The 27,721-nt window shown below is 48.5% G+C and overlaps 2 protein-coding genes across 2 annotated transcripts in view; both read right to left on the bottom strand.

The window, feature by feature from the left end:
- The window catches only part of LOC114021712 (lymphocyte antigen 6E), a 71,499-nt gene extending 44,531 nt beyond the window's left edge, over positions 1 to 26,968 (bottom strand). The window contains exon 1 of the mRNA XM_043538990.1: positions 26,881 to 26,968. Coding sequence (XP_043394925.1) covers positions 26,881 to 26,932 — 52 coding nt within the window. The 5' untranslated portion in view covers positions 26,933 to 26,968. The remainder of the gene's footprint in view (positions 1 to 26,880) is intronic.
- Positions 2,586 to 16,511, bottom strand: LOC102932022 (lymphocyte antigen 6E). Its single transcript, XM_027831610.3, has 3 exons — positions 16,194 to 16,511; positions 4,523 to 4,642; positions 2,586 to 3,492 (listed from the first exon to the last, which is right to left on the bottom strand). Exons 1-3 carry the CDS (start codon positions 16,243 to 16,245, stop codon positions 3,287 to 3,289), a joined length of 378 nt encoding a protein of 125 aa, XP_027687411.1. The 5' UTR covers positions 16,246 to 16,511; the 3' UTR covers positions 2,586 to 3,286.
- Positions 26,969 to 27,721: the final 753 nt, after the last annotated feature.

The raw sequence follows: 27,721 nt of genomic DNA, 5'->3' as shown, positions 1-27,721 counted from the left end.
GTGTGCTTCTGGTTGCCTGTCCAAAGCATTTTTCACTCAATCTACTGCCTGTCTAATCTCTCGAGTGGTAGCTGCCCTGATTAATCTATAAAATTCATTCATATTTAAATTCTCTGTTCCTCCTAATTCTGCCCACTGTACCAGCCATGTAGCTAAACTTTTCATATTCACTAGGCCTAATGACTTTACCATCAACTCTAAGTCTGAAGAACTCGCAGAAATGATTTGTGTCTTCTCTGACTGTATCCCCCCTGCATCATTCTTAATGGTTGATCTCTGTTCTATCATGGCTACAGACTTTTCTGTCTTAGGCTCTCCTGGCCAGTTTCTTATTTCTTCCCTCAATTTAGTATAGGGCCCTTCTCGAGGTTGGATTAAAAATATTTAAAAAAATAAATGAATGAAATCTGAAGTTCTCACATGATCTCATGACTCCAGAACCTGGGACGTTAAGAAAAAATACAACCCATATAGGGGCACACACACACTATTAATAGACAAGCAGTCATTTACTAGAGCAGTTAGAATGGAAAAGTTGCAACTAGCCTCCCTTTCCTGTAGATAGAAAGGTGATAAGCAATGTGACTACTAGCCAAAGTCCTCTGGAGAGCAAGAGAGTATAGAGATAACTGATCTTCATGTCTAGTCCCTAGGGCTATCCCTTTGGATTATGCATTATTTGTAGATGCTACCTCCTCAGTCCTTCCTCTTCAGCTAGGGACATAAAGTCTTTGGTGTGAGCCAGTGGCTAGAATGCTGGTCTGGAACTTGGGAGACCATCGTTTGATTGTCTTCTCCACCACAGATTTCCTGGGTGACTCTTGGCAAGTTACCTGCAGCCAGTTCTTTAAGGTGCCTCCACAAGGCACCACTGGAACGTCCACATCAAGCGACCACCGCTGCCTGCGATTGTAACAACCGTCATTCACATCTATTCAACCTTTTATTAAAGACAGAAAAAAGTGGGGGGGGGAAGGGACTGTAAAAGCATTTGAGATATAAAGTGTTACCTGTAAAGGCTTTCATTGTACTGGAGATAAGGTGTAAATATTTAAGAGTGAAGAGAATTAACCACTGGGACAACGTACCAAGGGTCATATTGGATTCTCCATCACTGGCCATTTTTTAAATCCAGGTTGGATGTTTTTCTAGAGGATAATCCTTAGGAATTTTTTCAAGGAACTTCTCTGGCCTGTGTTATAGAGGGGGTCAGACTGTCCCTTTTGGGCCTTGGATTCTATGAAACTCAGCATTGCCAACTCTCATGAGTCTCATGATAATTATTATTTTCCTTAAAACCCCTGGTGTAAGGTGGATATGTCATGATTTCAGTCTACATCCTTAAAGAAAAAGTAAGTGTTTAGCCCTAGTTGGGGTAATCGGCTGACCTGGGTGGCTAATTAATAAAGGTTACCCATGCTCAGTTAGAGGGCAGCTCCAAAGGGCAGCTGGCAGGAGAAACCTGAGCCAGAGGGCTGAGAGGGCTCTCTGGGGAACGCATCGGGACAGCGAGCCTCTCAGAGGAGCTCATGGAGATGGGCACCTCCTAGACAGAGGACAGCAATCTGCAGGCACCCAGAAGGACCTGGTCTCAGCCAACGGTCACCCAGACACAGTCTGGAAGCCCAGCCTCGCGTGGATCACCTGCTTTCCCTGGAGAAGAGTCCCAGTGGACGGACTTCCCCGACTCACTGGCTCCAGAGAAAGAAGTTACTCCAGCAGGGGCAAGAGGCACAACCCCAGGGCAGAGACTGGAACCAAGGGAACCCCGGGGGAAGAGCCTGGATAGAGGAGAACATGGCACTCGGGTAGGGGACATGGACTAAGATGACCTAGTCTCCCGCCAGGATGTTGGGATGAAAGTTTTGTTGATGTTCTCCCTGGGCTTTTCTGTTCATAAATGACACCCTCCACTAGGGGGTGCTGTTTAAAATTTAACAGGCTGTTTGGACTTGCCACTACCCTGGGTGAGGGGAAAACAAAGTAAGGGCTCGCCTGCAACACCACACCTGCCCGCATGGGGGCGCTCTGGAATGACGATAAGGGGTTAAAGGAGCTTGCTCATAATGGCTGTTTTTAAATAGAGCCGCACGGTTTTCCGTCACCACTCACTGACGATGGAAGGCAGGAATCGGAGAGACACTAATATCTAACCTACAGACTGAGCCTGCAGCGGTTTTGGTCCCATAGCGTTTGCTCCAGTCCCATATGACACGTCTATGGGAGACTAGACTCACACTTCATCCTGTCCAGCCTCAGTCATACGGACTGAATCCGAAAGGGCTTTGAGGGAGTAAAACGATACAAAGCAGCATCTGGTCTGTGGGACAAGTTACAGCTACCACGGCTGGGAAGAACAGGTGTTCCTTCATCTGGGCCCATACTGGAGGGGGGATGGGAGCAGGCATGGGAGGTAAAAGTCTGTGCTAAGATGAAAAGTGACGAGAGAGAGGGCGTTGATGAGAACCACAGAGCCGCTGTCCCAAGGAGCAGTTGTGCTGCACCCATGAGTGGATCTTTCGGCTAAGGGCACCTCACACACCCTGTTTTTCCAGCAAGCAAACAGACACACAATACATCTGGGCTCAGGCAAGAACAGGAATGTGTTTATTCAGGTGTGATTCTCACGGTGCGAGCACTGCATTCATTTTACATAAGAAAAGTCATCCAAGGAGCAGAATAAAGAAAACAATGTAAAAAACCAGAATCCAAGCGGGGGTGAATGTGTCTGAGGTTTGTTTTTGGATCATGCCTTCCCGGCACTCAGTCTGGCACTGATCCCTAGCGTGACGTGGATGGGAAATGTCCCTGCGGTAGCAAGAGGCGGGGTCTTTAAGTGTTCCGCTTTGGAGGTGGTTTGGGATAAACATTTCCTGGTGAGCCCTGACCTTTTTTTAAATCAGTCCCATCAACTGGGACTACGGGTATAAAAGCAGAAACCCTGCCAACATTATCCACCATTTCCTGATGGGTCAGGAGAGCAAGCGGGCATCTCCCCAGTGGGGCAGCACTGTTCATTTGAGCTTCCCAAGCCTCCTGTGCCCAAACCCATGGGAGCAGCAATCCAGATCTGCAAAGTGGCACAGAGGGGCACCTAGTGAAAACAGCAGGATTCCCTTGTGAACGGCAAGAGGGCAGGTATTGTCTAATGGGATCTGAGAGAGAGTTGGAAGAAAGGGCACCATCGGTAACCCCAGCATAGCTTTGCACAGAGCGGGGTTTGGTGTCTCGTTGGAGAAGCCTGAGGAGGTTCTTCAGGCCATCAAGTTCTTTTTTCCTGACCCGATCACAGTCCGGCCCTGATATAGACGAAGCTGGCCAAGATCGCCATGGCCAGCACCGAGTAGCTGACTTTCACGCTGCTGGCCCCACTGGTGTTGCACAAGAATGAACTGCAGCAGGAAACAGAGGCGGCTGCTATCCCTATGTTTATCCCACCGCTGGGGCAAACTGAAGCACACCCCTTGGAGATGCTCTGCCCAGAATGTCCACCTGAACCAGAAAAAGAAAGAGACTCAAGATTAAAATATTTCCCAGAGTTCGGACAGGAGCTCCTTAGCTCTGCAAAGGAGATAATTGTACCGATGTAGCTAATCAATCCTGAGATGAGGAGGCCATTTCTCAGCAGTTAATGGCCTCACAGCCTTATCTCTGCCACTGAATGCCCAGCCGTTAGAGGTCACTACTGCTATTATATACCATGAAAACAGCACTAGTCTCTTCCTAGCAGTTACAGACCCGTACGTAACGATCTGGGAACATCCCCTTCAGATTCCTGGCCAGGAGGAGGGAACAGCCAAAGAACCCTGAGAATCCATTCCAGATTGTCACACTCTGCCCACTGCATGCTGGGACAGGGCTTTGGGAGTTCAGTGGGGGCTGCGGGGTTGTCCGTGCAGCACAAAGGTGACTGAGTCCTGTCTCCTGCTATTGAGCCTCAGAGCTTTAAAGAGCTGGTAGTAGTTAGGTCACAGCAGAGCTCGTTAAGCAGCAGACACCAATATACCCAAAAAGGCTTCAACCCGGCCTCCTTTTGTGCATGCACAACCAGCCAGGCACTGGGATTGGAGTGAGCGAATTCTCTCATGTGCACATGCCAATAGTGGAGCCTTGCACCAGCACATCAGATGTTTGGTGCTTAAAGCATCGCATGGCTGGGGAGCAGCTGCAGGACTGGGCTATGAAGAGCCTCATTTCAGGTCTTCAGACAACGCTGGAGGGGTAGATATGCAGCCCCCACATTGGCGTACAGGAAGCCTGACATTTCCTGCACTGCCCTCCTCTCAGTCATTCACTCCTCTGCAAACCTCACTAAGGAGTATGGGGGCTCCCGCCCCGTTAGCGCGTCCCAGCAAAGTTCTCCTGCCATTCAGTTTCAAGGAGTTATTCCCAATTACACATCAGCGATGTCCCATCCTTCCAGCAGAAGGAGAAAGGAAAACCCAGTGATCTGGAACAGGAGCAGGATATCAACTGGGAAAGAGCTATGGAAAGACAATAGGCAGAACATGCCCAAACTTACCAATTCCTGCACCAATATACGTGGTCACACAGTAGTTCGCATCACTGGGACATATAGTTGATGCCAGACAACCCCAGTTGGAGGAGGCATCCGTACAGGTGAAGCACACCAGCGAGTGAGCTGCAAAAGGAAAACACAGCCCATGTTAGAGGCTTGCAGGAATATGTTATTTGTTCCTCGTTTACAATGTGCCTCTGTTGCCAAGAAGGCTAACGGCATATTGGGCTGCATTAGTAGGAGCATGGCCAGCAGATCGAGGGAAGTGATTATTCCCCTCTATTCGGCACTGGTGAGGCCACACCTGGAGTACTGCATCCAGTTTTGGTTCCTTCAATACAGAAGGAATGTGAACAAATTGGAGAGAGTCCAACGGAGGGCAACAAAAATGATCAGGGGGCTGGGGCACATGACTTACGAGGAGAGGCTGAGGGAACTGGGGTTATTTAGTCTGCAGAAGAGAAGAGTGAGGGGGGATTTGATAGCAGCCTTCAGTTACCTGAAGGGGGCTTCCAAAGAGGATGGAGCTCGGCTGTTCTCAGTGGTGGCAGATGACAGAACAAGGAGCAATGGTCTCAAGTTGCAGTGGGGGAGGTCTAGGTTGGATATTAGGAAACACTATTTCACCAGGAGGGTGGGGAAGCACTGGAATGGGTTACCTAGGGCGGTGGTGGAATCTCCATCCTTAGATATTTTTAAGGTCAGGCTTGACAAAGCCCTGGCTGGGATGATTTAGTTGGGGTTGGTCCTGCTTTGAGCAGGGGGTTGGACTAGATGACCTCCTGAGGTCTCTTCCAACCCTAATCTTCTATGATTCTATTATTCTAATCCCCATCCCTGTCACCTGCTGCTAATGAGCATCAAAGTGGACCATATCCTGATGTTCTCAGCCGCTATTTCAGGCCGAACTCTCACTGAAGCCAGTGATAGGTTTCCCTGTGCATCGACTGAGTAAGGACTTCAGGATTGGACCCAAAACACAGAGGAGCAAATTTTCAAAGGCATAAATGGCAGCTGGGCATGCAACTGCTATTTATGCCTCTGAAAAGTTCCCCCAGGGCCCTCCGTGACACCCATTTGTAAATACTTTCTCAGCACGTTCCTTTCCAAAGCCAGAATGTTACAGACAGGGTAATAGGGTTATAAAACAAAAATAAGCCTGGACTTCTCAAGAAATCATCATGCCAAACCCACCCAATTTCCTTCTTTGACAACTAGCCTAGTGGATGGGGGATAGCAGTAGGCATGATGTAGCTTGATTTTGACCCAGTCCCATATGACATTCTCAAAAGCAAAGTAGAGAAAGGTGTTCTAAATTAAATTCCGATAAGATGGTTGCACAACTGATTGAAAGATTGTTATCAATGGTTCAGCGTCAAACTGGGAAGGCGAATCCTGTGGGGTCCCGCAGAGGCCAGTATTTTGTCCAGTAGTGTCCAGTATTTTCATTAATGATTTGGGCAACGGAGTGGAGAGTATGCTTATTACATTTAATGCCAAGCTGGGAGGGGTTGCAAGCACTTTGGAGGGCAGGATTAGAATTCAAAATGCCCTTGTGTAGCGAGGCGGTGTGGTGCCCCACCAGCCCGCAGAAGGAAGCATCTCCCCGGACACCAAAGTGGGCAGAGCCAGTGGATCCTGCACCCGACCCCCAGAGGTCAAGGCGCAGGACAGGAAGTATAAAAGCCCAACCCCAGAGCTCACTTGGGCCACAGCCGCCGTCTCCCCCTCTGCCTGTCGCTCAAAGCCAGGAGCCTGGGGTTTGCTGTTGAACTGTTTGCTCAGTCCCTGCCAGAGGGCCTGAGCTTCTGACTGTCTGTTTGCGGGCCCTGCCCTGACCCAGGGCCCAGGCTTATATTGAACTATCTGCTCAGCCCCTGTCTGAGGACCTGAGCCTGTGACTATTTATTTGCTGCCCGTCCTGACCCAGGGCCTGGGCTTATATTGTACTGCTTGCGGGGCCCTGCCTGAAGGTCTGAGCCATAGACTGAGTATTCCCCCCCCCAGCAGAGAGGGTGTAGCGAGGCGGGGTGGTGGGGCACCACCCCGCAGAGGGCCGAGTCCCCTTACATCTTGACAAGTTAGAGAATTGGGCTGAAATCCACAAAGTGAAATTCAGGGAAGTTAAGTGCAAAGTACTACGGTTCGGAAGGAAAAATCAACCGCACAGCTACAAAATAGGGAACAACTAGCTAGGTGGTAGCACTGCTGAAAAGGAGCTGAGGGTTATAGCGGATCACCGATTGAATATGAGTCAACAGTGTGATACAGTTTCAAAAAAGCCTAATATCATTCTCGAGTGTAGTAACAGGAGTGGTGTACGTAAGACAGAGGAGGTAATTGTCCTGTTCTATTTGGCACTGGTGAGGCCTCAGCTGGAGTACTGTGTCCAGTTCTGGGCACCAAGAGGTGGACAAATTGGAGACAGTCCAGAGGAGAGCAACAAAAATGATAAAAGGTTTAGAAAACCTGAACTGTGAGGCTTCCAAGGGAAGTTGTGGAATCCCAGTCATTGGAGGTCTTTAAGAACAAGTTGGACAAACACCTGTCAGGGATGGTCTAGGTTTACTTGGTCCTGCCTCAGCATAGGGGGCTGGACTTGATGACCTCTTGGGGTCTCATCCAGCCCGACATTTCTATGATTCTATGACACTAGCTAAGAGACTGAGCATGCCTCCCTCTACGGGTTGGTCCAAGCAATTTCAACAACCTCCTTCTTATAGCTAACAGTGTTCTCCTTTAGTTTGAGTGATACTGGCCTACAGTTTGGAGCTCAAGACCCTATGTTCAGTCCTCTCTGATTACCATGTCTGTATTACGTAGTCCGTGTTGTTAGGATACAGATATTCAGGCCTGTCAGTAAAGGCCTATACTCTAAGAATTTAGGTTTATTCTTATCACTCAGCTAGTTATAGAGGTATAAAAGAGAGAATCAAAATCACTGTCTGCTGGCGTAAGGGCCATCTCTCACTATGACAGTCTGAGGCCCTGTTCTTAGGCTAAGGCCTTTGGCTAAGCAGCAGAGGCAGCCATAAGCTGGGAAGCGACCGGTCACCTCCTCACATTCCAAACTAGTCACATTGAAAGAAGGTGCTATTGGGCTGTTAGGATACAATCCTGTCCTGATAATGCCTATCGCCTCCGGAGAAAGGGAAGTGCCTCAAAGATGTAAAAGGAAACTTAGTTTGATAGCATCCTGTCTGGCAAGAACTCACTTATCAATAGCTGGGATGTGAAATCCTCACTTCTGTATTGTTCTGTCATTATAGTTCCCACTTTGCTATTGTTTGTCTGTATAATCTCTGTCTGGTTCTGTGGTTGTTTCTGTCTGCTGTATAATTAATTTTGCTGGGTGTAAACTAATTAAGGTGGTGGGATATAATTGGTTAAATAATCATGTTTCAATATGTTAGGATTGGTTAGTTAAATTTCAGTAAAATGATTGGTTAAGGTATAGCTAAGCGGAACTCAAGTTTTACTATACAGTCTGCAGTCAATCGGGAAGTAAGGGGGGAATGGGAACAGGGACACAGGTAAGGCTCTGTGGTGTCAGAGCTGGGAAGGGGGACACTAAGGAAGGAAACTGGAATCATGCTTGCTGGAAGTTCACCGCAATAAACATTGAATTGTTTGCACCTGTGGACTTCGGGTATTGTTGCTCTCTGTTCATGCGAGAAGGACCAGGGAAGTGATTGGGTGAAGGAATAAGCCCCTAAGCGTTACCTACAGAAGATGTGCCATCCCAGATCAGACCGTATGTTCAAGTTGTTCACCATTCTACCTTCTGCAGCGATCATTGCCTGATGCTTCATAGGAAGGAACAAAAATCCACAGTGCACCTGGGCTAATATGCATGGGGGAAACTGCTCCTTCCTGGCTAGAGCAGGTCCAATATTTTATAAGGACTAATTTGCAAAGAGACAGGTACCAATGCATGGTGGGTGGCAATCGAGATACGAGCTCACACTGGCTCTGACAAATGAAATGTGAATGACATGATGTGTTATTTATTGATGGGTATCACATGGAAGACCAGAGAATTCATTCTGACTTGCCAAACAAGCTTGGTTATTATTATTACAGTGTCAGAAGCATGCTAGATGCTTTATAGAAACAAATGGAGAGGCAAGGTGCATTTCCTATAGCAGTGGTAAGCAACCTGCGTCCCACCAGGGTAATCTGCTGGCGGGCCACCAGACAGCTTGTTTACATTTGCACGGATGCCTGCAGGTCCGAGTGGCCGCGGTTCACCGTTCCCAGCCAATGGGAGCTGCGGGAAGCGGCGCGGGCTGCAGGGATGTGCTGGCCACTGCTTCTGTCAACTCCCATTGGCTGGGAACGGCGAACCTCGGCCACTAGGACCTTTAGGCAGCCGTGAAAATGTAAACAAACTGTCTGGCGGCCTGCCAGCAGATTACCCTGACGGGACGCAGGTTGCCCACTACTGTCCTAGAGAGTTTATAGTGCAAATTGGACAGGAAGTGCTGCATGAGGGTGACAAAGAGAAGGAGGGGATGGGTTAAGGAAGAACAAGATCTGAAGCATTAAGTGCATCCCAGGACTTGATTTTGCCACCTTTATATAACAATCCCTCCACCTCCATGGGTCTCCAGCAGAGTTTGAACCCAGGCCTTTCAGCAGCACAACACAGACCTTCACCACTGGCAGGGAACTGATAACTCCAACTAGAAGCAGTAGTGGGCTGTTATCCTCTGCGGCCCAGACACTAGAAGAGGATGCAACGTGGATTTTACAAGCACGTGCTCCACCTGCACTGGGGAGTGCCTTACTCACACGACTCCAGTGGGGCCAGGCGGGGAGTAAAGTGCTCTTTCAGCAGCTCATCGTTTTTTAAAGTTGACAGCTAGCCTAGCAAAGGTGGGGAGCAGAGAACCTCTTCTCCAGCTCTCCCAGCACACCCACCTAGCTGAGGGCAGGGCACACTCCGATCTTGGCTTTGGCTACAACACCTACTAACACCCCACAGTTCCAGTGAGAGCGGGAGCATGATTAGGCCACTGGCCCCGCAGCATACATGCCATAGATGGTGAACACTGGGCTCTCCCCCACCAGTCACCTTGATCTAGCCCTGCCCTCCATGACACTGCACCCTATATCCTTCATAGAGATATTATGATATGATTATGGCATAATTATGATGTCTTTTATGCCAGATAGGTCATGTGAGAAATCATTGGATCCTTGGATATTTACTGAATATGATTATCCTATTTGCATGTCTTTATCATTTTTGTATCTTAAGTTAGGAATAGTGCCTATTTAGCTGTATTACAAATGTGTTTACCCCTGGGGAACGCCCACTGGACCAGATGCTTTCATTCTGAAAAGCTGGGTGGGGAAGGGCCATTAGAGACAACAATAGGCCTTAGAAAAGACTCATCTCCCACCTGGAGGCCTTCCTGAGGACTTTGCAGACAGCCTCAGACTCATGGCTGCGATGACACTACAGGGACATGGGACTAGGTCACCTGGTGCTGGACTCCATTTTGGGATATCAGTGTTTTTCCACAGACTGGTCTGGGAACGAAGCTTTCAAACAAAGGGTTCCCGCCATATGCAAAAGCTCTTTAAGGCAGGGGAGTGACATCATCGAGGTTCTTCACTGACTCCTCACCCAAAGAGACTCCTGGATCACCTGAGGAACAAAGACTGTACTGGGGGAAGTGCTGGACTCAGGCTAAAGGGATTTTTAGCCTGTGAATGGAACACCAGGGGGATTCTAAGCTGTAAGCAAGTGCAGCTTGCCCCTTAAGTATCTTCAGCCTGCTTGTATCATCACTTAGAGTGAGGATCTGCTGTTCATATTCTGTTCATATTTAGTATATTAAGCTTAGATTGCATTTTTGTTTATTTGCTAGGTAATCTGCTTTGATCTGTTTGCTATACCTTATAATCACTTAAAATCTATCCTTTGTAGTTAATAAACTTGGTTTTGCTTTGTCTAAAACCAGTTTGAGGGAGTCATAACTTGGGGCAAAAAGTTGTTGTATACTCCTCTCCGCATTGAGGGAGGGGGTGAATTTCATGAACTTATGCTGTACAGTTCCCTGTGCAGCACAAGGCAGTAAAATTTTGGGTTTAAACTCCAGAGGGGGCGTGCCTGAGCATGTGCCCAATACCTTAGCTGGAGCCTTCCCATGCAGAGTTGATCGCAGCATCTGCATGTAACTGTAGCTGGGTGTGTCCCCACCTGTATGTGTGCTGGAGAAAGTTCAGGTCAGAGCCTGGGAGAGTGCTTGGCAGGCTGGTCACAGCAGTATAGTGTAAAGGGAGCCCAGGTTGGCGGGTCAGTGGTACCCCAGTTCCAGGTGGCACCCCAGGGGGAACCTGTCACACCCTCCACCAGCACAACGTCTCCCGGACCCTCCATGAAGCCAGCACCTTCTCTTCTGCTTCTTCTCCATCTGATGAAAAGATGGGCAAGATTTTGAAATGCTCCTCAGTAAAGTGAGCGAAGGCAGGAGACCTGGGCTCTGATCAGCGGCTGAACACAGGTGCGGTGCTTCTTGACGGTTCCGTCATTTTTTAAATACAGACATTGGGATTATTGACTTATTGGACCAGCTGCACTCGAACGGCTACGTGCACTTCGGGGGTCACTGTTTATTATTACTGAGCACCCAGAGTGTAAGATCTTTGTGCTGTGTTTATACAGCACCTGGCGTAATGCAGTTCTGGTTCATGACTAAGGCTCCTAGGAGTCCAGGGTCGAAGCAGAAAAAAACAACAGATGCTTTATCAAGAGACACTGATTGAACTACATGAGTGGGAGGTCTGGAGAATGCAGCTAGAACAAGCCGAGGCCGGTTTTCAAACAGCTCCACCCCCATCACTTCACAGCAAGAATATGTAGTTACACGCATGGCATCATCAGCTCAAAACGTCACTGCCTGATCCTGAAGGGAGGGGCTGCTTTCCTAGCAAGTCCGCAGAGCAGTTTAAACTGCAGCTACCTGGCAGGATTACAGAGCCACAGGTCGGATTCAAATCCCACGGAAGCCAGAGGAAAGCCTCCCACTGACACAGCCTCAGACGGCACGGTCCTCCGAGGAGCCCATGAATCAGTGAATTAATCTGATGATTCAATTCTGAGTCAGTACAAATGGCATCACAGAGATTCCGCATTGATTGTCCCTCAGGGCATGGCTACACTTGCAGATGTAGAGCGCTTTGGGTTAAACCAGCCTTCGTACAGCACAGTAGGGAAAGCGATGCTGTCTGCCCACACTAAAAGCTTCAAGCTCACTGGCGTGGCCACATTTGCAGCACTTGCAGCGGCATTGGGAGCGGTGCATTATGGGCAGCTATCCCAGCATGCAAGTGACTGCAACGTGCTTTTCAAATGGGGGTGGAGGGGTGGGGTAGAGTGTGACAGGGAGTGTTTTGTGTGTATGTGGGGGGAGAGAGAGTGGGTTTTTTGGGGGCTGAGAGCATGTCACCATGCTGTCTTGTAAGTTCAGACAGCAGCAGACCCCCCCCACCGCCTCTCTCTCTCACACACACAGCATTCCACACTAATGGTTGCTTTGTCTCAGAGCAGATAAGCAGCCGGCTGTCAGAAACGGAGCTTTCAAAGGGCATATCCGCGTTCCTGCAGCATTCAAAAACAATGACAAGAGTGGCCACTTGACTTAAGGGGATTATGAGACGTTTCCGGAGGCTGATCAGAGCACAGTAATGCAACACCTCGTTCACACTGACACCTGGGCATTATAGCCAAGACGCAGCAAACATTATTCCTCTTGCCGAGGTGGAGTACCAGGAACGCTCTAGCCGTAGAGTCAGAGCGCTCTACGGGCCTTGCCAGTGTGGATGGGTAGTGAGCTAGTGCGCCCGGGGCTGCTTTAATGTACTCTAACTCGCAAGTGTAGCCAAGCCCTTAGTGACTCTAAGGCAGATGATCTTAGTTCAGTTTGCATTTTTAATCATCAGTGCCACAAGTTTAACCTTGATCATTCCTGTTTACTCATCATCACTAATCTAGCTCTTAACAGGGGTTCTTATATAGCCCCCCCAGTACCATAGCATCTGAGTACCTCAGCATCTTCAATGTATTTACCCTCACAACACCCCTGTTTTTACATATGGGGAAACTGAGACACAGCGAGGCTAAGTACCTTGCCCAGGGACATGCAGGAAGTTTGTAGCAGAACAGGAATTTAAACCTAGGCCTCCCAAGTTCTACTCTAGTGCCTGATCAACCGGACCATCCTTCCTTTCACTAATAACCATTTTATGATCTCACTTAAACAATTCTGCCTAGATGTGTGAGCCAGAATAGAATCCAGCGCCACTCCCTCTCCCAGAGCTACGCTGGCAAACACGGTTAAAGAGGAGTGAAAATGAATTCTTTATCATAATTCCAAATACTCATGTTGAGTAGTTAGGTGCAATTTACAACACTGTTGTATTTCTGCCCATAGCAATTACTGATCTCAATATTTCTGATATATTTATAGGTGCATTTTTAAAATGTCCTTTGATTTGAAAGTGTCCAATTGTTATGTGGCTAATCTGCGTTCCTAGCAGAGTAACCCTAACCCAGCCCCCATCCAATCATGTGTTCAACCCCCTTATTACACTGTGTCTTACTTTAGACTGTAAACTCTCCAGGACAGGGACTGCTTTTTACTGTGTCTGTAAGCCGGCAAAATGGGCCCTGAATCATAACTGTGGCTTCTGCCTCCTCCTGTAATACGTACAATAAACAACGTCTGTACTAGATTCCCAGATTCATAAGATCATTGTAAACATCTAGGTTGACCTCCTATAAAACACAGACCAGAGAACTGCCCCCAAAATAATTCCTAGAGCAGAGCTTTTAGAAAAACACCCAATTTTGATTTAAAATTTGCCAGTGATGGAGAATCCACCATGACCCTTGGTAAATTGTTCCAATGGTTAATGACCCTCACTGTTACAAATGTATGCCTGATTAACAGTCTGAATGTGTCCAGCTTCAACTTCCACACAACGGATCTTGTTATCGGTTTCTCTTGAAGATTGAAGATCCCATTATTAAGCTTACCAAGCGATCCAGATTGCTCTTTATCAGTGACCTTAGCTCTTCAATATTTACCACTCCCCTAGTTTTTCTGTCACCTGTAAATTTATCAGTGATGACGTTGTTTTCTTCCAGGTCATTGATAAAAACGTTAAATAGCGTAGCGCCAAGAACTGATCCCTGCAGGACCCCGCTGGAGACACGCCCACTCCTTGACAATTCCCCATTTACAGTTACATTGCGACACCTATCAGTGAGCCAGCTTTTAGGCCAGGTCTACACTACCACTTATGTCGGCAAAATTTACGCTGCTCACGGGAGTGAACCGACCCACACACCCAGAGAGACATCAGTTACACTGACCTATCTGCTAGTGTGGACAGCGCTATGTCACTCACCCCCCAACACAGCTACAGCCACTCACTGGGGGTGGTTTAGTTCTCTCAGCGGGAGAGCTCTGTCCGGTCGGCATACAGCAGCCACACAAGAGATCGTACAGAGGCGCAGCTGCATCGGGACAGCTGTGCCACTGTAAACGCGCCCGGGTAGACGTGGCCGTAGTCAACGTGTGCCATGCTAATGTTCTATCAGTCTAGTTTTTCCATCAAAATCTCACACGGCACCAAGTCAAATGCTAGTACTAGTAAGTACATTACAGAGAAAAAACAGAAACAACGGGCTCCTGAAAAATGTCTAATAATAGAAAATGTAATGAAGAGGGAGGAATTATTTAAGGAGGCTGAGACTGAAACTACAGAACAAAGAACCTAAGCAATGCAAGAGCAAAAACCAATTGCCACCAAACAGATAATGGAACAATTTGCCAGGGGAAGAAGCTTTTGGTGCTCAGCTACTAGAGATGCTGACGAACTCATGAGATACAACACAACCCTCAGGAAATGCCTTAGATAAAACCTGTGCAGTCTGACCTTGCAAAGAGCAGAGCTCGGCCAAGGCTTTCAAGCCCCGACCCAAAGCCCAGTGCAGTCAGTGGAAAGGCTCCCGCTGACATCACTGGGCTCTGGATCAAGCCGTTACTGCCCACGCCAGCTCTGTCTGTGTTCTCCAGGCAACCACTGCTCTCCTTCAACAGCCCAGCACTTGGCACTCAAACACCATGTGATGTCTTCAAGGCAGGTTAGTGTATAGCCAGCTAAAGCAAAGGGAGTTCCTCGGGAGAGGGTCCTTGCATGGCAAAAGGAATATTCCTGTTGCTCTGGGGACAAAGCTACCTGCAATAACCCCATTTGACTGGCGAAGGGTGTCTACTGTCCAGGCACAGGGGCCAGCAGATTTCTCTCACACCCTGGGCTTAATTTGATCACATATAGACTGGGACTGGGAAAATAACACACTCTTTGTGTCCACTTGGTTGAAATCACGATGTGCTTAGACACTGCGGCGTGGGATCCAGAGTGAGTATCTAGAGGGGGCAGCTAAGATCGTCGTAAGAGCAGCGAGAAACCAACTTGTTGTTTCTCACTGTGGACCCCATGGAATTGGAAGTGTTCTTGATTTCTGAGTCAGAAACCCAGGTGGCTGGAGCTGGTCAGTTCCCTTGGGCTCAGGCTGTAGTTTACCCTGGCACCCGGTGCAGGTCTTGGGCTGACTTATTTATGTACATTAATGTGAGTAAACAGTAAGAGAGGGGGATAATACATTTGTATAGACAATCAAAAGACAACAACATCTGGGAGCATATAAATGGGGAAATCTTCGAACAAGTGAACATTCGTTGGTTAATAACCGAGCCTGTTCTTCCTAGCTTTAGTGGCAAATAAATAAATAAATAAATAAAAGCCTGTTCCACACACACCTTTTATCCCTGGAGGTCTCCCATCCAAGTATCAAACCGCCCCAGACCTCCTTATTTTTAAAACCAGATGAGCTCAGGAAGAGTTGGAGGAGTAAAATTATCCTCCATTAAGAATCAACCAGTAGCTTCTCCAACCAGAACCTACTGCTGTGATCCCCCTCCAATATTACTGGATTCCACCACAGCATTGTAAGATCGTAGGGCCTGAGTCTGATCTCACTTATACCATTCCTCCAAATTAATTGAATTCAGTGCAGTTACCCCTGATTTACTCCACTGTATCTGGGATCATAATCAGACCCTCATGTTTTTAGCTGATTACAGTAGAAGAACTTGCAAAAATTATGGTTGCAAGAAAACAATGCTGAGAAGCACTGATCGCCCTGAGTAAAAGAGCCTAGCTCAGAGGATAACCGTATAAAAGATTTCTTTAAGAGACAACTAGACAGGTCTCTAGGGCTAGTCAGCCCCCACTCATCTCCCCCTAGACCTTTCAAGACATGCTGCTGTTGGAAGGAGAACTGTGCTCTCTCTTGCATCCAGAGCACTGCATCCCCCTAAGCATCGTGAAATGGAGATAATTTGCTATGCCTGCACTGAGCTATTTTTATTACATCCACACAAGCTAGTGCTCAAAAGACAGCCAACGCACCAGCCGTTGCTTCGCACTACCAAGCGGCTGGCTGCAAAGGGAGGTTTGCAGAAGGGCCAGCTCCCACTTAAAGGTAGAATCTTTGCCCACGGTGCTGCAGAAATCCCCCTCTGCCCCTGCCATTTCTAGCCGCTTCCCTGGCTCTTTGTCTGGCACAGAGGAATCATGAGCAGCATCTCACCTTGCTCCACACTCAGAACCGCCACCAGCAGGGCGAGAAGAAAAGCCTTCATCTTCGGCCGGGGCAGAAAGGCAGCTGCTTCTTGGTGGGGCTGATTATAAATGAGGATCTTGATGTTTTCCTGTGAAGGCAGCTCATGCAAAGACTGGGAGTTATTGGGGAGGAGTCAGGAGATTGATGGCTGGGTGTGGGATGTGCAGGGGAGTTTGCTCACGTGGGTTTTTTTCTTAGAACAGCCAGAGGCAACAAGGCTCAGAGTCTTAACAGAATGCAGTGCCCCAAGAAATGTAATTGTGTTTGGTTTCATTTCCCCGCTGCAGTCTGGAGGGAGGAGGAAATGCAGGAGGACTAAAGCATTCCTGTGCCAAAAGCTTTTGCACAAGGAGATGGTTAATACACTGCATAAGCCAGGCACCAGCGATGGAAAATCCCTACTCTATTGTCTAATCCGGTGATTCTTAACCTTTTCCATACCGGGTTCCAACAGCAAATAGGGTGGGGACCCTGCTCCCTGCCTTCTAGGTGCAGAGAGAGGGACGAGGGTCACCAGTGCTGCTGGCCCGCACAGAGACGCTCCATCCTGTGAAAAAATTCCAGTTGGCGATAAATCTGTCTGCCCAAATCCGGATGACAAGTTAAAAACTCATGGGGGTTTAAATGTTACAGTGTTGGGCTGCTCTGGTGTTTTCCCCACCACAGGGATGTTAAATTTAATTATACTATAGAATCATAGAATACCAGGGTTGGAAGGGACTTCAGGAGGTCATCTAGTCCAACCCACTGCTAAAAGCAGGACCAATCCCCATTTTTTGGCCCAGATCCCTAAATGGCCCCCTCAAGGATTGAACTCACAACCCTGGGTTTAGCAGGCCAATGCTCAAACCACTGAGCTATCCCGTATGGTCACTATTACCAAGCAGTCCAGCTATAGTCACCTCTTGGACCCGATCCTGTGCTCCACTGAGGACTTTGCACCTTATGACGTCATTTGCTAAAGTGCAAAGTGAGTGTAAAATGCCACCGTTGTTCTTTGGTACCGTTTGACACCTTCTTTGCACAGGGAGGAAGGACTGCACACAGTGGAGGGCAATGGTGTATAAAGGCCCTCATGATGGCCTCTCAGGGATTCTTGTAACTACATAAAGATTTGTAATTTTTCACCTCATTTTCTATCTCCGGCCGTGCCGCCCTGAACATGTCTGCTTTCAGAAGCAGAGTAGGGTCGGGGCTGCTTAGGGCTTGGATGGGAGACCTTGTTTGCTTGCTGATGTCTGGTGAGAGTTTATAGTTAGGGCCCTACCAAATTCTTGGTCCATTCTGGTCAATTTCAGGGTCCTAGGATTTTAAAAGTAATAAATTTCATGATTTCAGCTATTTAAATCTGAAATTTCACGGTGTTGTAATTCTCAGGGTCCTGACCGCAAAGGGAGTTGTGTTGGGGGGGGAGGTCAGAAGGTTATCGTAACGGGGGGGTTGCGATGCTGCTACCCTTATTCTGCACGGCTGCTGGCAGTGACGCTGCCTTCAGAGCTGGGCAGCTGGAGAGCGGCGGCTGCTGTCCGGGAGCCCAGCTCTGAAGGCAGAGCCACCCTAGGACCAACGCAGAAGTAAGGGTGGCATGGTCTGGTATTTCCACCCTTACTTCTGCGCCGCTGCTGGCAGGGTTCTGCCTTCAGAGCTGGGTGCCTGGCCAACAGCCGCCGCGCTCCAGCCACCCAGCTCTGAAGGCAGCACAGAAGCAAGGGTGGCAATATTGCAAACCCCCTAAAATAACCTTGTGACCCCTCTGCATCTCCCTTTTGGGTCAGGACCCCCTATTTGAGAAATACTGGTCTCCCCTGTGAAATCTGTATAATATAGGGTAAAAGCACACAAAAGATCAGATTTCATGCAGGTGAGACCATTTTCACGGTCTGTGACATGTTTTTCTGTGAATTTGGTAGGGCCATATTTATCGTTAAGCTCACAGCTGATCATCTGTGCTGAAGCCCATAGCTGTGCTCCAGCCACTGGTTTGCGGGGACGGGATGCTAGAAATGCCAAGGCTAACTTCAGGTTTCATTTACCATGTTTCTAGCCCCTTTCGTTGCCCAGAAAGCCTTGAAAATGGCTCTCCATAACTTTGGTAAATCAAAATGGAACAAAAGCATTCGTCCTTTCTAGATGGCAAGCCATGGCAAGTATCAAGCCACAATTGTTTTGGCTGCCGTCCTGACCTATTAAGGTAGTATTCGGGGGGGGCGGTTTACATGCAGAAAAGTGTTTTTCCCCCAAAAAATATTTCAACAGCTGCTGATGGGATTTTGTCCAAACTTTGCAAAAAAATGACCTTCCAGCAGGCAGCCACCGTGGAAAATTTGAGTCTCCAAAATGAAAATTTTGGCAAATTATGGGCATGTGCAAATGGCGTATTGGAACAGAAACTCTTTGCTCTTGTGTAAGTACCAGCAACGAATGTTAAACCATGTAGCCACCAATGTAATGCAGCCACTTCTGGGGTGAAAGGCAGGAACCAACCAGTTCAAAGTACTCTCCAAAGAGGGGAAATTCGGGCTAAAGATATCATTCCTCTCTTATAAAAAGTGTGATGAAATCTCTAATGCTCATACAGAGGAGACATGACCTCCTTTTTAAGGTCTCATCCAAACTACTCCCACACAGTAAAGTGCATGGGACACCATTTATCTGTCTGGGAAAGGTGAAGGTCTGAGTTGTCCCTGCTGGAATTTGGACCTATAATTCCACAGAGTCTAAATGGTCTGTATGGCCAATCCCACTAATCCAAAAACGATGCGTCAAGCCCCTCAAAATCATGAGTCTGGCTTAAAAATCCTGAGCTTGTCTCTGCAACAAGGAGGGATTAAAAATATTTTAAAAAATAAATAAATGAAATCTGAAGTTCTCACATGATCTCATGACTCCAGGAGCTGAGGCTTTAATAAAAAAATAAACCCGAATGGGCTCACACACACTATTAATAGACAAGCAGTCATTTACTAGAGCAGTTAGAATGGAAAGGTTGCAACTAGCCTCCCTTTCCTGTAGATAAGAAAGGTGATAAGCAATGTGACTACTAGCCAAAGTCCTCTAGAGAGCAAGAGAGTATAGAGATAACTGATCTTCATGTCTAGTCCCTAGGGCTATCCCTTTGGATTAGGCATTATATGTAGATGCTACCTCCTCAGCCCTTCCTCTTCAAGTAGGCAAATCAAATCTTTGGTGTGAGCCAGTGGCTAGAATGCTGGTCTGGAACTTGGGAGACCATCGTTTGATTGTCTTCTCCACCACAGATTTCCTGGGTGACTCTTGGCAAGTTACTTGCAGCCAGTTCTTTAAGATGCCTCCATAAGGCACCGTTGGAACGTCCACATCAAGCGACCACCGCTAACTGCGATTGTAACAACTGTCATTCACATCTATTCAACCTTTTATTAAAGACAGAAAAAAGTGGAGGGGGGGTCGGGGGGGGAAGGGACTGTTAAGCATTTGAGATATAAAGTGTTACCTGTAAAGGCTTTCATTGTACTGGAGATAAGGTGTAAATATTTAAGAGTGAAGAGAATTAACCATTGGGACAACGTACCAAGGGTCATATTGGATTCTCCATCACTGGCCATTTTTTAAATCCAGGTTGGATGTTTTTCTAAAGGATAATCCTTAGGAATTTTTTCAAGGAACTTCTCTGGCCTGTGTTATAGAGGGGGTCAGACTGTCCCTTTTGGGCCTTGGATTCTATGAAACTCAATGTTGCCAACTCTCATGAGTCTCATGATAATAATTATTTTCCTTAAAGCCCCTGGAGTAAGGTGGATATGTCATGATTTCAGCCTACATCCTGAAAGAAAAAGTAAGTTTCTAGCCCTAGTTGGGGTAATCGGCTGAACTGGGTGGCTAATTAATAAAGGTTACCCATGCTCAGTTAGAGGACAGCTCCAAAGGGCAGCTGGCAGGAGAAACCTGAGCCAGAGGGCTGAGCGGGGCTCTCTGGGGAACCCATCGGGACAGCGAGCCTCTCAGAGGAGCTCATGGAGATGGGCACCTCCTAGATAGAGGACAGCAGTCTGCAGGCACCCAAAAGGACCTGGTCTCAGCCAACGGTCACCCAGACACAGTCTGGAAGCCCGGCCTCACATGGATCACCTGGTTTCCCTGGAGAAGGGTCCCAGTGGACGGACTTCCCCAACTCACTGGCTCCAGAGAAGGAAGTTACTCCAGCAGGGGCAAGAGGCACAACCCCAGGGCAGAGACTGGAACCAAGGGAACCCCGGGGGAAGAGCCTGGATAGAGGAGAACATGGCACTCAGGTAGGGGACATGGACTAAGATGACCTAGTCACCCGCCGGGATGTTGGGGTGAAAGTTGGGGACAAGTTACAGCTACCACAGCTGGGAAGAACAAGTGTTCCTTCATCTGGGCCCATACTGGAGGGGGGATGGGAGCAGCCATGGGAGGTAAAAGTCTGTGTTAGGATGAAAAGTGAGAAGAGAGAGGGCGCTGATGAGAACCACAGAGCCGCTGTCCCAAGGAGCAGTTGTGCTGCACCCATGAGTTGATCTTTCGGCTAAGGGCACCTCACACACCCTGTTTTTCCAGCAAGCAAACAGACACACAATACATCTGGGCTCAGGCAAGAACAGGAATGTGTTTATTCAGGTGTGATGCTCACATTCCTCACAGTGCGAGCACTGCATTCCTTTTATATAAGAAAAGTCATCCAAGGAGCAGAATAAAGAAAACAATGTAAAAAACCAGAATCCAAGCGGGGGTGAATGTGTCTGAGGTTTGTTTTTGGATCATGCCTTCCCGGCACTCAGTCTGGCGCTGAACCCTAGCGTGACGTGGATGGGAAATGTCCCTGCGGTAGCAAGAGGCAGGGGTCTTTAAGTATTCTGCTTTGGAGGTGGTTTGGGCTAAACATTTCCTGGTGAGCCCTGACCTTTTTTTAAATCAGCCCCATCAACTGGGACTACGGGTATAAAAGCAGAAACTCTGCCAACATTATCCACCATTTCCTGATGGGTCAGGAGAGCAAGCGGACATCTCCCCAGTGAGGCAGCACTGTTCATTTGAGCTTCCCAAGCCTCCTGTGCCCAAACCCATGGGAGCAGCAATCCAGATCTGCTGAGAGGCACAGAGGGGCACCCAGTGACAGCAGCAGGATTTCCTTGTGAACGGCAAGAGGGCAGGTATTGTCTAAGGGGATCTGAGACAGAGTTGGAAGAAAGGGCACCATCAGTAACCCCCGTATAGCTTTGCACAGAGAGGGGTTTGGTGTCTCGTTGGAGAAGCCTGAGCAGGTTCTTCAGGCCATCAAGTTCTTTTTTCCTGACCCGATCACAGTCCGGCCCTGATATAGACGAAGCTGGCCAAGATCACCATGGCCAGCACCAAGTAGCTGATTTTCATGCAGGAGCCGGCAGAGCGGAGCGGGCTGGGGCTGGGTCGCTCCACTTCCCACCGCCCGGTGAGTGCAGGGTGCGCCCGACTCCTGCTGCAGTCCCCCGGGACATAGCTCAGGGGAAGGGGTGGAGTGGGGGTGGGGCTGAGCGAGGGTGGGAAAAGGCGGGGCAGGGACAGAGCAGGGGTGGGGGTATGGGGAAGGGGAGGAGTGGGCGCGGAGCAGGAGCGGGGGCAGCTTTCCTGACCAGCTTAGCCTGCTAGGGGATAGGGCTGGCCCCTGGAGCAGCACACAGCTGCGTAGGGCACCAGGAAATGTGGGGCAATTTGGTGGACGGCCCTGCAGTTAATAGCCTCACAGCCTTATCTCTGCCACTGAATGCCCAGCCATGAGAAGTCACTACTCCTATTATATAGCATAAAAACAGCACTAGTCTCTTCCTAGCAGTTACAGACCCGTACGTAACAATCTGGGAACATCCCCTTCAGATTCCTGGCCAGGAGGAGGGAACAGCCGATGAACCCTGAGAGTCCATTCCAGATTGTCACTCTGCCCACTGCATGCTGGGACAGGGCTTTGGGAGTTCAGCGGGGGCTGCGGGGACGCAGCACAGAGGTGACTGAGTCCTGTCTCCTGCTATTGAGCCTCAGAGCTTTAAAGAGGCTGGTAGTAGCTAGGTCACAGCAGAGCTCGTTAAGCAGCAGACACCAATATACCCAAAAAGGCTTCAACCCGGCCTCCTTTTGTCCATGCACAACCAGCCAGGCACTGGGATTGGAGCGTGCAAATTCTCCACATGCCAGTAGTGGAGCCTTGCACCAGCACGTGAGATGTTTGGTGCTTAAACCATCGCATGGCTTCCCCAAGCGTGAAAGGAGGCCAGACTGGGAAAGCAAGGCCCATAATGTCAGTTATGCAGGGCAGTTACAGCGGCCTGCCATCCAACTGGCCTCGTTGTGATGTATATGTTGTAACACGCGATAGGCCATATGGGCCCAGTATAAATGCTGTGTGTTTGACATGAGGGCGTGAGTTGAGTGCTGGCAGCTGAAGCAAGGATTCACGGTTATGAGCGGTCAAGAATTGTCTGTGCAAAAACAACTTTTATGGGAATAGGGAATAGGAAGAATTAGCAGGACGGGAATAACACCAGCTCTAGAGTTATGCAAGATTTGAGGGAAATGGAACATCTTGGATTATGGCGGCCTGCCCACGCCTTGTGATCGGACTGAATTTCAACTGGTGAGCTGCCCAGAACTGTTTGCCTGGAGTTATGGGTGAAAGGCTTCATAAACAGAAAAAAAGTTGATGATGCGACGAACTGGTCTATAAATAATTGCCTGTCGTATCTGATATTTGGAGTCAGACATCATCCCAGAGCTCTGAAAAAGAAGAGGCGTATAAAGTGGGGCTCCCCACGCCTTGTGATCGGACTGAATTTCGACTGGCCGTCGGGATGTCCTTCGGCTCTTCTGATTCTGGTGTAGTATGAAAGGAGTGTGAATGTGGAGTGAGTGGGGTTTATATTGTGATCAATGCAAATATTTAGAGTATTATATACCAACACTGTGTCCGGTATCTGCCTGCTCCCCCATCCTGTAGGGAGGCCTCTACCAGAGCCTAACATTCTCATCCCCTGGGCGAGTTCCCTGCACAACTCAATAGCCTGGCACTACTTTTGTTAACTGAACCACATGGCAAGTAGTATCAGTGCGCCTCCCCAGGAACTGGCTACTCACAGTCCGCTCAAAATGCAGAGGCTGGCAACGACATTTACACTTGTGTATAATTGCCACTGGGTGCAATCGGGCGCAGGAGGGGCACAGCTGGGAGACGTCCTTTCCCCTGCGCTCCAGGGACAAAGGCAGCCATCTTTTCCCCCCAACAAACCGGAGGGAAAGGGGGGTGGGCTCGATGCCACAAGAATGCAGCAGAGCAGAGGAGGCTGCTTCCCTGAGAACCTCTGCTGAGAAGCAGAGGATCCACTGAGCCCTTTCTAACTGCTCCCTCGCGCCGTTCAAGGCTGGCAGCCGCTCAGGCAGGCAGCCTCCTTCCCTTTGACACCCAGGGCAGCCCCTGCAGGGCCACTGAGGAGCAGGTGGGAACTCAGTCCCAGCCCTTGCCCACCTCAGCAGTAGCAGCACCCACTGCTGGGGAGCATCTGCAGGACTGGGCTATAAAGAGCCTCATTTCAGGACTTCAGCCACTGCTGGAGGGGTAGATATGGAGCCCCCCCCATTGGCGTACAGGAAGCCTGACAGTGTCTGCACTGCCCTCCTCTGAGTCACTCACTCGGCTGCAAACCTCACTAACGAGCACGGGGGCTCCTGCCCCCTTAGCGCGTCCCAGCAAAGTTCTCCTGCCATTCGGTTTCAAGGAGTGATTCCCCAATTCCACACCAGCAATGTCCCATCCTTCCAGCAGATGGAGGAAGGAAAACCCAGTGATCTGGAGCTGGAGCAGGATGTCCTCAGGGAAAGCGCTATGGAAAGACAATAGGTAGAACATGCCCAAACTTACCAATTCCTGCACCGAGATACGTGGTCACGCAGTAGTTTTCACTACTTTGACATGTAGTTGATGCCAGACAACCCCAGCGGGAGGTTGAAGCACACCAGCGAGTGAGCTGCAAAAGGAAAACACAGCCCATGTTAGAGGCGTGCAGGAATATGTTATTGATTCCTGGTCTACAGTCCCCATCCCTGTCACCTGCTGCTAATGAGCATCAAAGTGGACCATATCCTGATGTTCTCAGACGCTATTTCAGGCCGAACTCTCACTGAAGCCAGTGGTAGGTTTCCCTGTGCATCGACTGAGGAAGGACTTCAGGATTGCACCCAAAACACAGAGGAGGAAATTTTCAAAGGCATAAATGGCAGTTGGGCATGCAACTGCTATTGATGCCTCTGAAAAATTCCCCCAGAGCCCTCTGTGACACCTATTTGTAAATACTTTCTCACCACGTTCCTTTCCAAAGCCAGAATGTTACAGACAGGGTAATAGGGTTATAAAACAAAAATAAGCCTGGACTTCTCAAGAAATCATCATGCCAAACCCACCTAATTTCCTTCTTTGACAACTAGCCTAGTGGATGGGGGATAGCAGTAGGCATGATGTAGCTTGATTGTGACCCAGTCCTATATGACATTCTCATAAGCAAAGCAGAGAAAGATGTTCTAAATTAAATTCCGATAAGGCGGGTGCACAACTGATTGAAAGACTGTTATCAGTGGTTCAGTGTCAAACTGGGAAGGTGAATCCTGTGGGGTCCCGCAGTGGCCAGTACTGAGGATGCTTATTACATTTGCGGATGATGCTAAGATGGGAGGGGTTGCAAGCACTTTCGAGGGCAGGATTAGAATTCAAAATGCCCTTGACAAATTCGAGAATTGGTCTGAAATCCACAAAGTGAAATTCAAGGAAGTTAAGTGCAAAGTACTACGGTTCGGAAGGAAAAATCAAATGCACAGCTACAAAATAGGAAACAACTAGCTAGATGGTAGCACTGCTGAAAAGGAGCTGTGGGTTACAGTGGTTCACACATTGAATATGGGTCAACAATGTGATACAGTTTCAAAAAAGGTTAATATTAGTAACAGAAGTCTTGTAGGTAAGACAGAGGAGGTAATTGTCCTGTTCTGTTTGGCACTGGTGAGGCCTCAGCTGGAGTACTGTGTCCAGTTCTGGGCACCAAAAGAGGTGGACAAATTGGAGATAGTCCAGAGGAGAGCAACAAAAATGATAAAAGGTTCAGAAAACCTGAACTGTGAGGCTTCCAAGGGAAGTTGTGGAATCCCAGTCATTGGAGGTCTTTAAGAACAAGTTGGACAAACATCTGTCAGGGATGGTCTAGGTTTACTTGGTCCTGCCTCAGCGTAGGGGGCTGGACTTGATGACCTCTTGGGGTCTCATCCAGCCCGACATTTCTGTGATTCTGTGACACTAGCTAAGAGAGTGAGAATGCCTCCCTCTACGGGTTGGTCCAAGTACTTTCAACAACCTCCTTCTTATAGCTAAGTGTTCTCCTTTAGTTTGAGTGATACTGGCCTACATTTTGGAGCTCAAGACCCTAGGTTCAGTCCCCTCTGATTACCATGTCTGTATTACGTAGTCAGTGTTACATACAGAAGATGTGCCATCCCAGATCAGACCATATGTTCAAGTTGTTCACCATTCTACCTTCTGCAGCAATCATTGCCTGATGCTTCATAGGAAGGAACAAAAATCCACAGTGCACCTGGGCTAATATGCATGGGGGAAACAGCTCCTTCCTGGCTAGAGCAGGTCCAATATTTTATAAGGACTAATTTGCAAAGAGACAGGTACCAATCGATGGTGGGTGGTCATTGTGATATGAGCTCACACTGGCTCTGACAAATGAAATGTGAATGACATGATGTGTTATTTATTGATGGGTATCACATGGAAGACCAGAGAATTCATTCTGACTTGCCAAACAAGCTTGGTTATTATTATTACACTGTCAGAAACATGCTAGATGCTTTATAGAAACAAATGGAGAGGCAAGGTGCATTTCCTAGAGCAGTGGTGGGCAACCTGCGGCCCGTGGACAGATCTTGTTCTTCCTTAACCCATCCCTTCCTTCTCTATGTCACCCTCATGCATCACTTCCTGTCCAATTTGCACTATAAACTCTCTAGGACAGTAGTGGGCAACCTGCGGCCCATCACGGTAATCTGCTGGTGGGCCGCCAGACAGTTTGTTTACATTTGCACGGCCGCCTGTGAACCATGGCCACTGATATATTTGCGGGTGCATTTTTAAAATATCCTTTGATTTGAAACTGTCCAATTGCTCTGTGGCTAATCTGTGTTCCTAGCACCGCAACCCTAACCCAGCTCCCATCCAATTGTGTGTTCAACCCCCTTATTACACTGTGTCTTACTTTAGACTGTAAACTCTCCAGGGCAGGGACTGCTTTTTACTGTGTTTGTAAGCTGGCAAAATGGGCCCCAAATCGTAACTGTGGCTTCTGCCTCCTCCTGTAATACGTACAATAAACAATGTCTGTACTAGATTCCCAGACTCATAAGATTATTGTAAATATCTAGGCTGACCTCCTAGTGCTCAAAAGACAGCCAACGCACCAGCCGTTGCTTCGCATGACCAAGTGGCTGGCTGCAAAGGGAGGTTTGCAGAAGTGCCAGCTCCCACTTAAAGGTAGAATCTTTGCCCATGGTGCAGCAAAAATCCCCCTCTGCCCCTGCCATTTCTAGCTGCTTCCCTGGCTCTTTCTCAGGCACAGAGGAATCATGAGCAGCATCTCACCTTGCTCCACACACAGAACCGCCACGAGCAGGGCAAGAAGAAAAGCCTTCATCTTCGGCCTGCCGTCACAGCGTGGGCAGATCAGGAAGCTGCTTCTTGAGGGGTTGGTTATAAATGATGATCTTGGTGGTTGCCTGTGAAGGCAGCTCATGCAAAGTTTGTGCATTGGGGGGAGGAGACAGGAGATTGATGGCTGGGTGTGGTATCTGCAGGGGAGTTTGCTGACATGTTTTTTTTCCTTAGTTCAAAAGCAGCCAGAGGCAACAAGGCTCAGAGACTTAACAGAATTCAGTGCTCCAGCAAATTTTATTTTGTTTGGTTTCCTTTCCCCGCCATAAGCTTTTGCACAAGGAGATGGTTAATACACTGCATAAGCAACAGACACCAGCGGTGGAAAATCCCTACTCTGTTGTCTAACCCGGTGATTCTTAACCTTTTCCATATGGGGTTCCAACAGCAAAGAGGTTGGGGACCCTGCTCCCTGCCTTCCAGGCGCAGAGAGAGGGACTGGGGTCAGCAGTGCAGCTGACCTGCACAGAGAAGCTCCATCCTGTGAAAAAGTTCCAGTTGGCGATAAATCTTTCTGTCCCAAATCTGGATGAAAACTTAAAAACTAATTGGGAAAGGGAACTGAAAAGTCTAACATGTTTCCGACTTTTAAAAATAGTTTTTAAAAAGCAAAACACGTTCCCAGAATGCCTGGCTAGCCCACTCTTCAGCACCCTGATCTCCCAGCACCCTAGGGCACCTATCTCTAGGCCTGGCAGGCTGCTGGACTGCCCTGGCTCCATGATGCCTCCAGCTGCCCGACTCCCCATCGGCCCAGCTGGCTGTGCAGCCC

This window comes from Chelonia mydas, chromosome 2 (assembly GCF_015237465.2).
Source record: "Chelonia mydas isolate rCheMyd1 chromosome 2, rCheMyd1.pri.v2, whole genome shotgun sequence".
Classification (NCBI taxonomy): domain Eukaryota; kingdom Metazoa; phylum Chordata; order Testudines; family Cheloniidae; genus Chelonia; species Chelonia mydas.
Note: the sequence above shows the minus strand (reverse complement) of the source record. Positions and strands in the feature narration are given on the sequence as shown.

Bases quoted from the DNA above. Each gene is read 5' to 3' on its own strand.
- LOC102932022 (XM_027831610.3), bottom strand. From the start codon at position 16,245: ATGAAGGCTTTTCTTCTCGCCCTGCTGGTGGCGGTTCTGAGTGTGGAG. The intron at 4,643-16,193 runs GTGAGATGCTGC...TTCCTTTTGCAG, and splicing joins GGTTCTGAGTGTGGAGCAAG to CTCACTCGCTGGTGTGCTTC. The intron at 3,493-4,522 runs GTAAGTTTGGGC...TTTCTGGTTCAG, and splicing joins GTATATTGGTGCAGGAATTG to GTGGACATTCTGGGCAGAGC.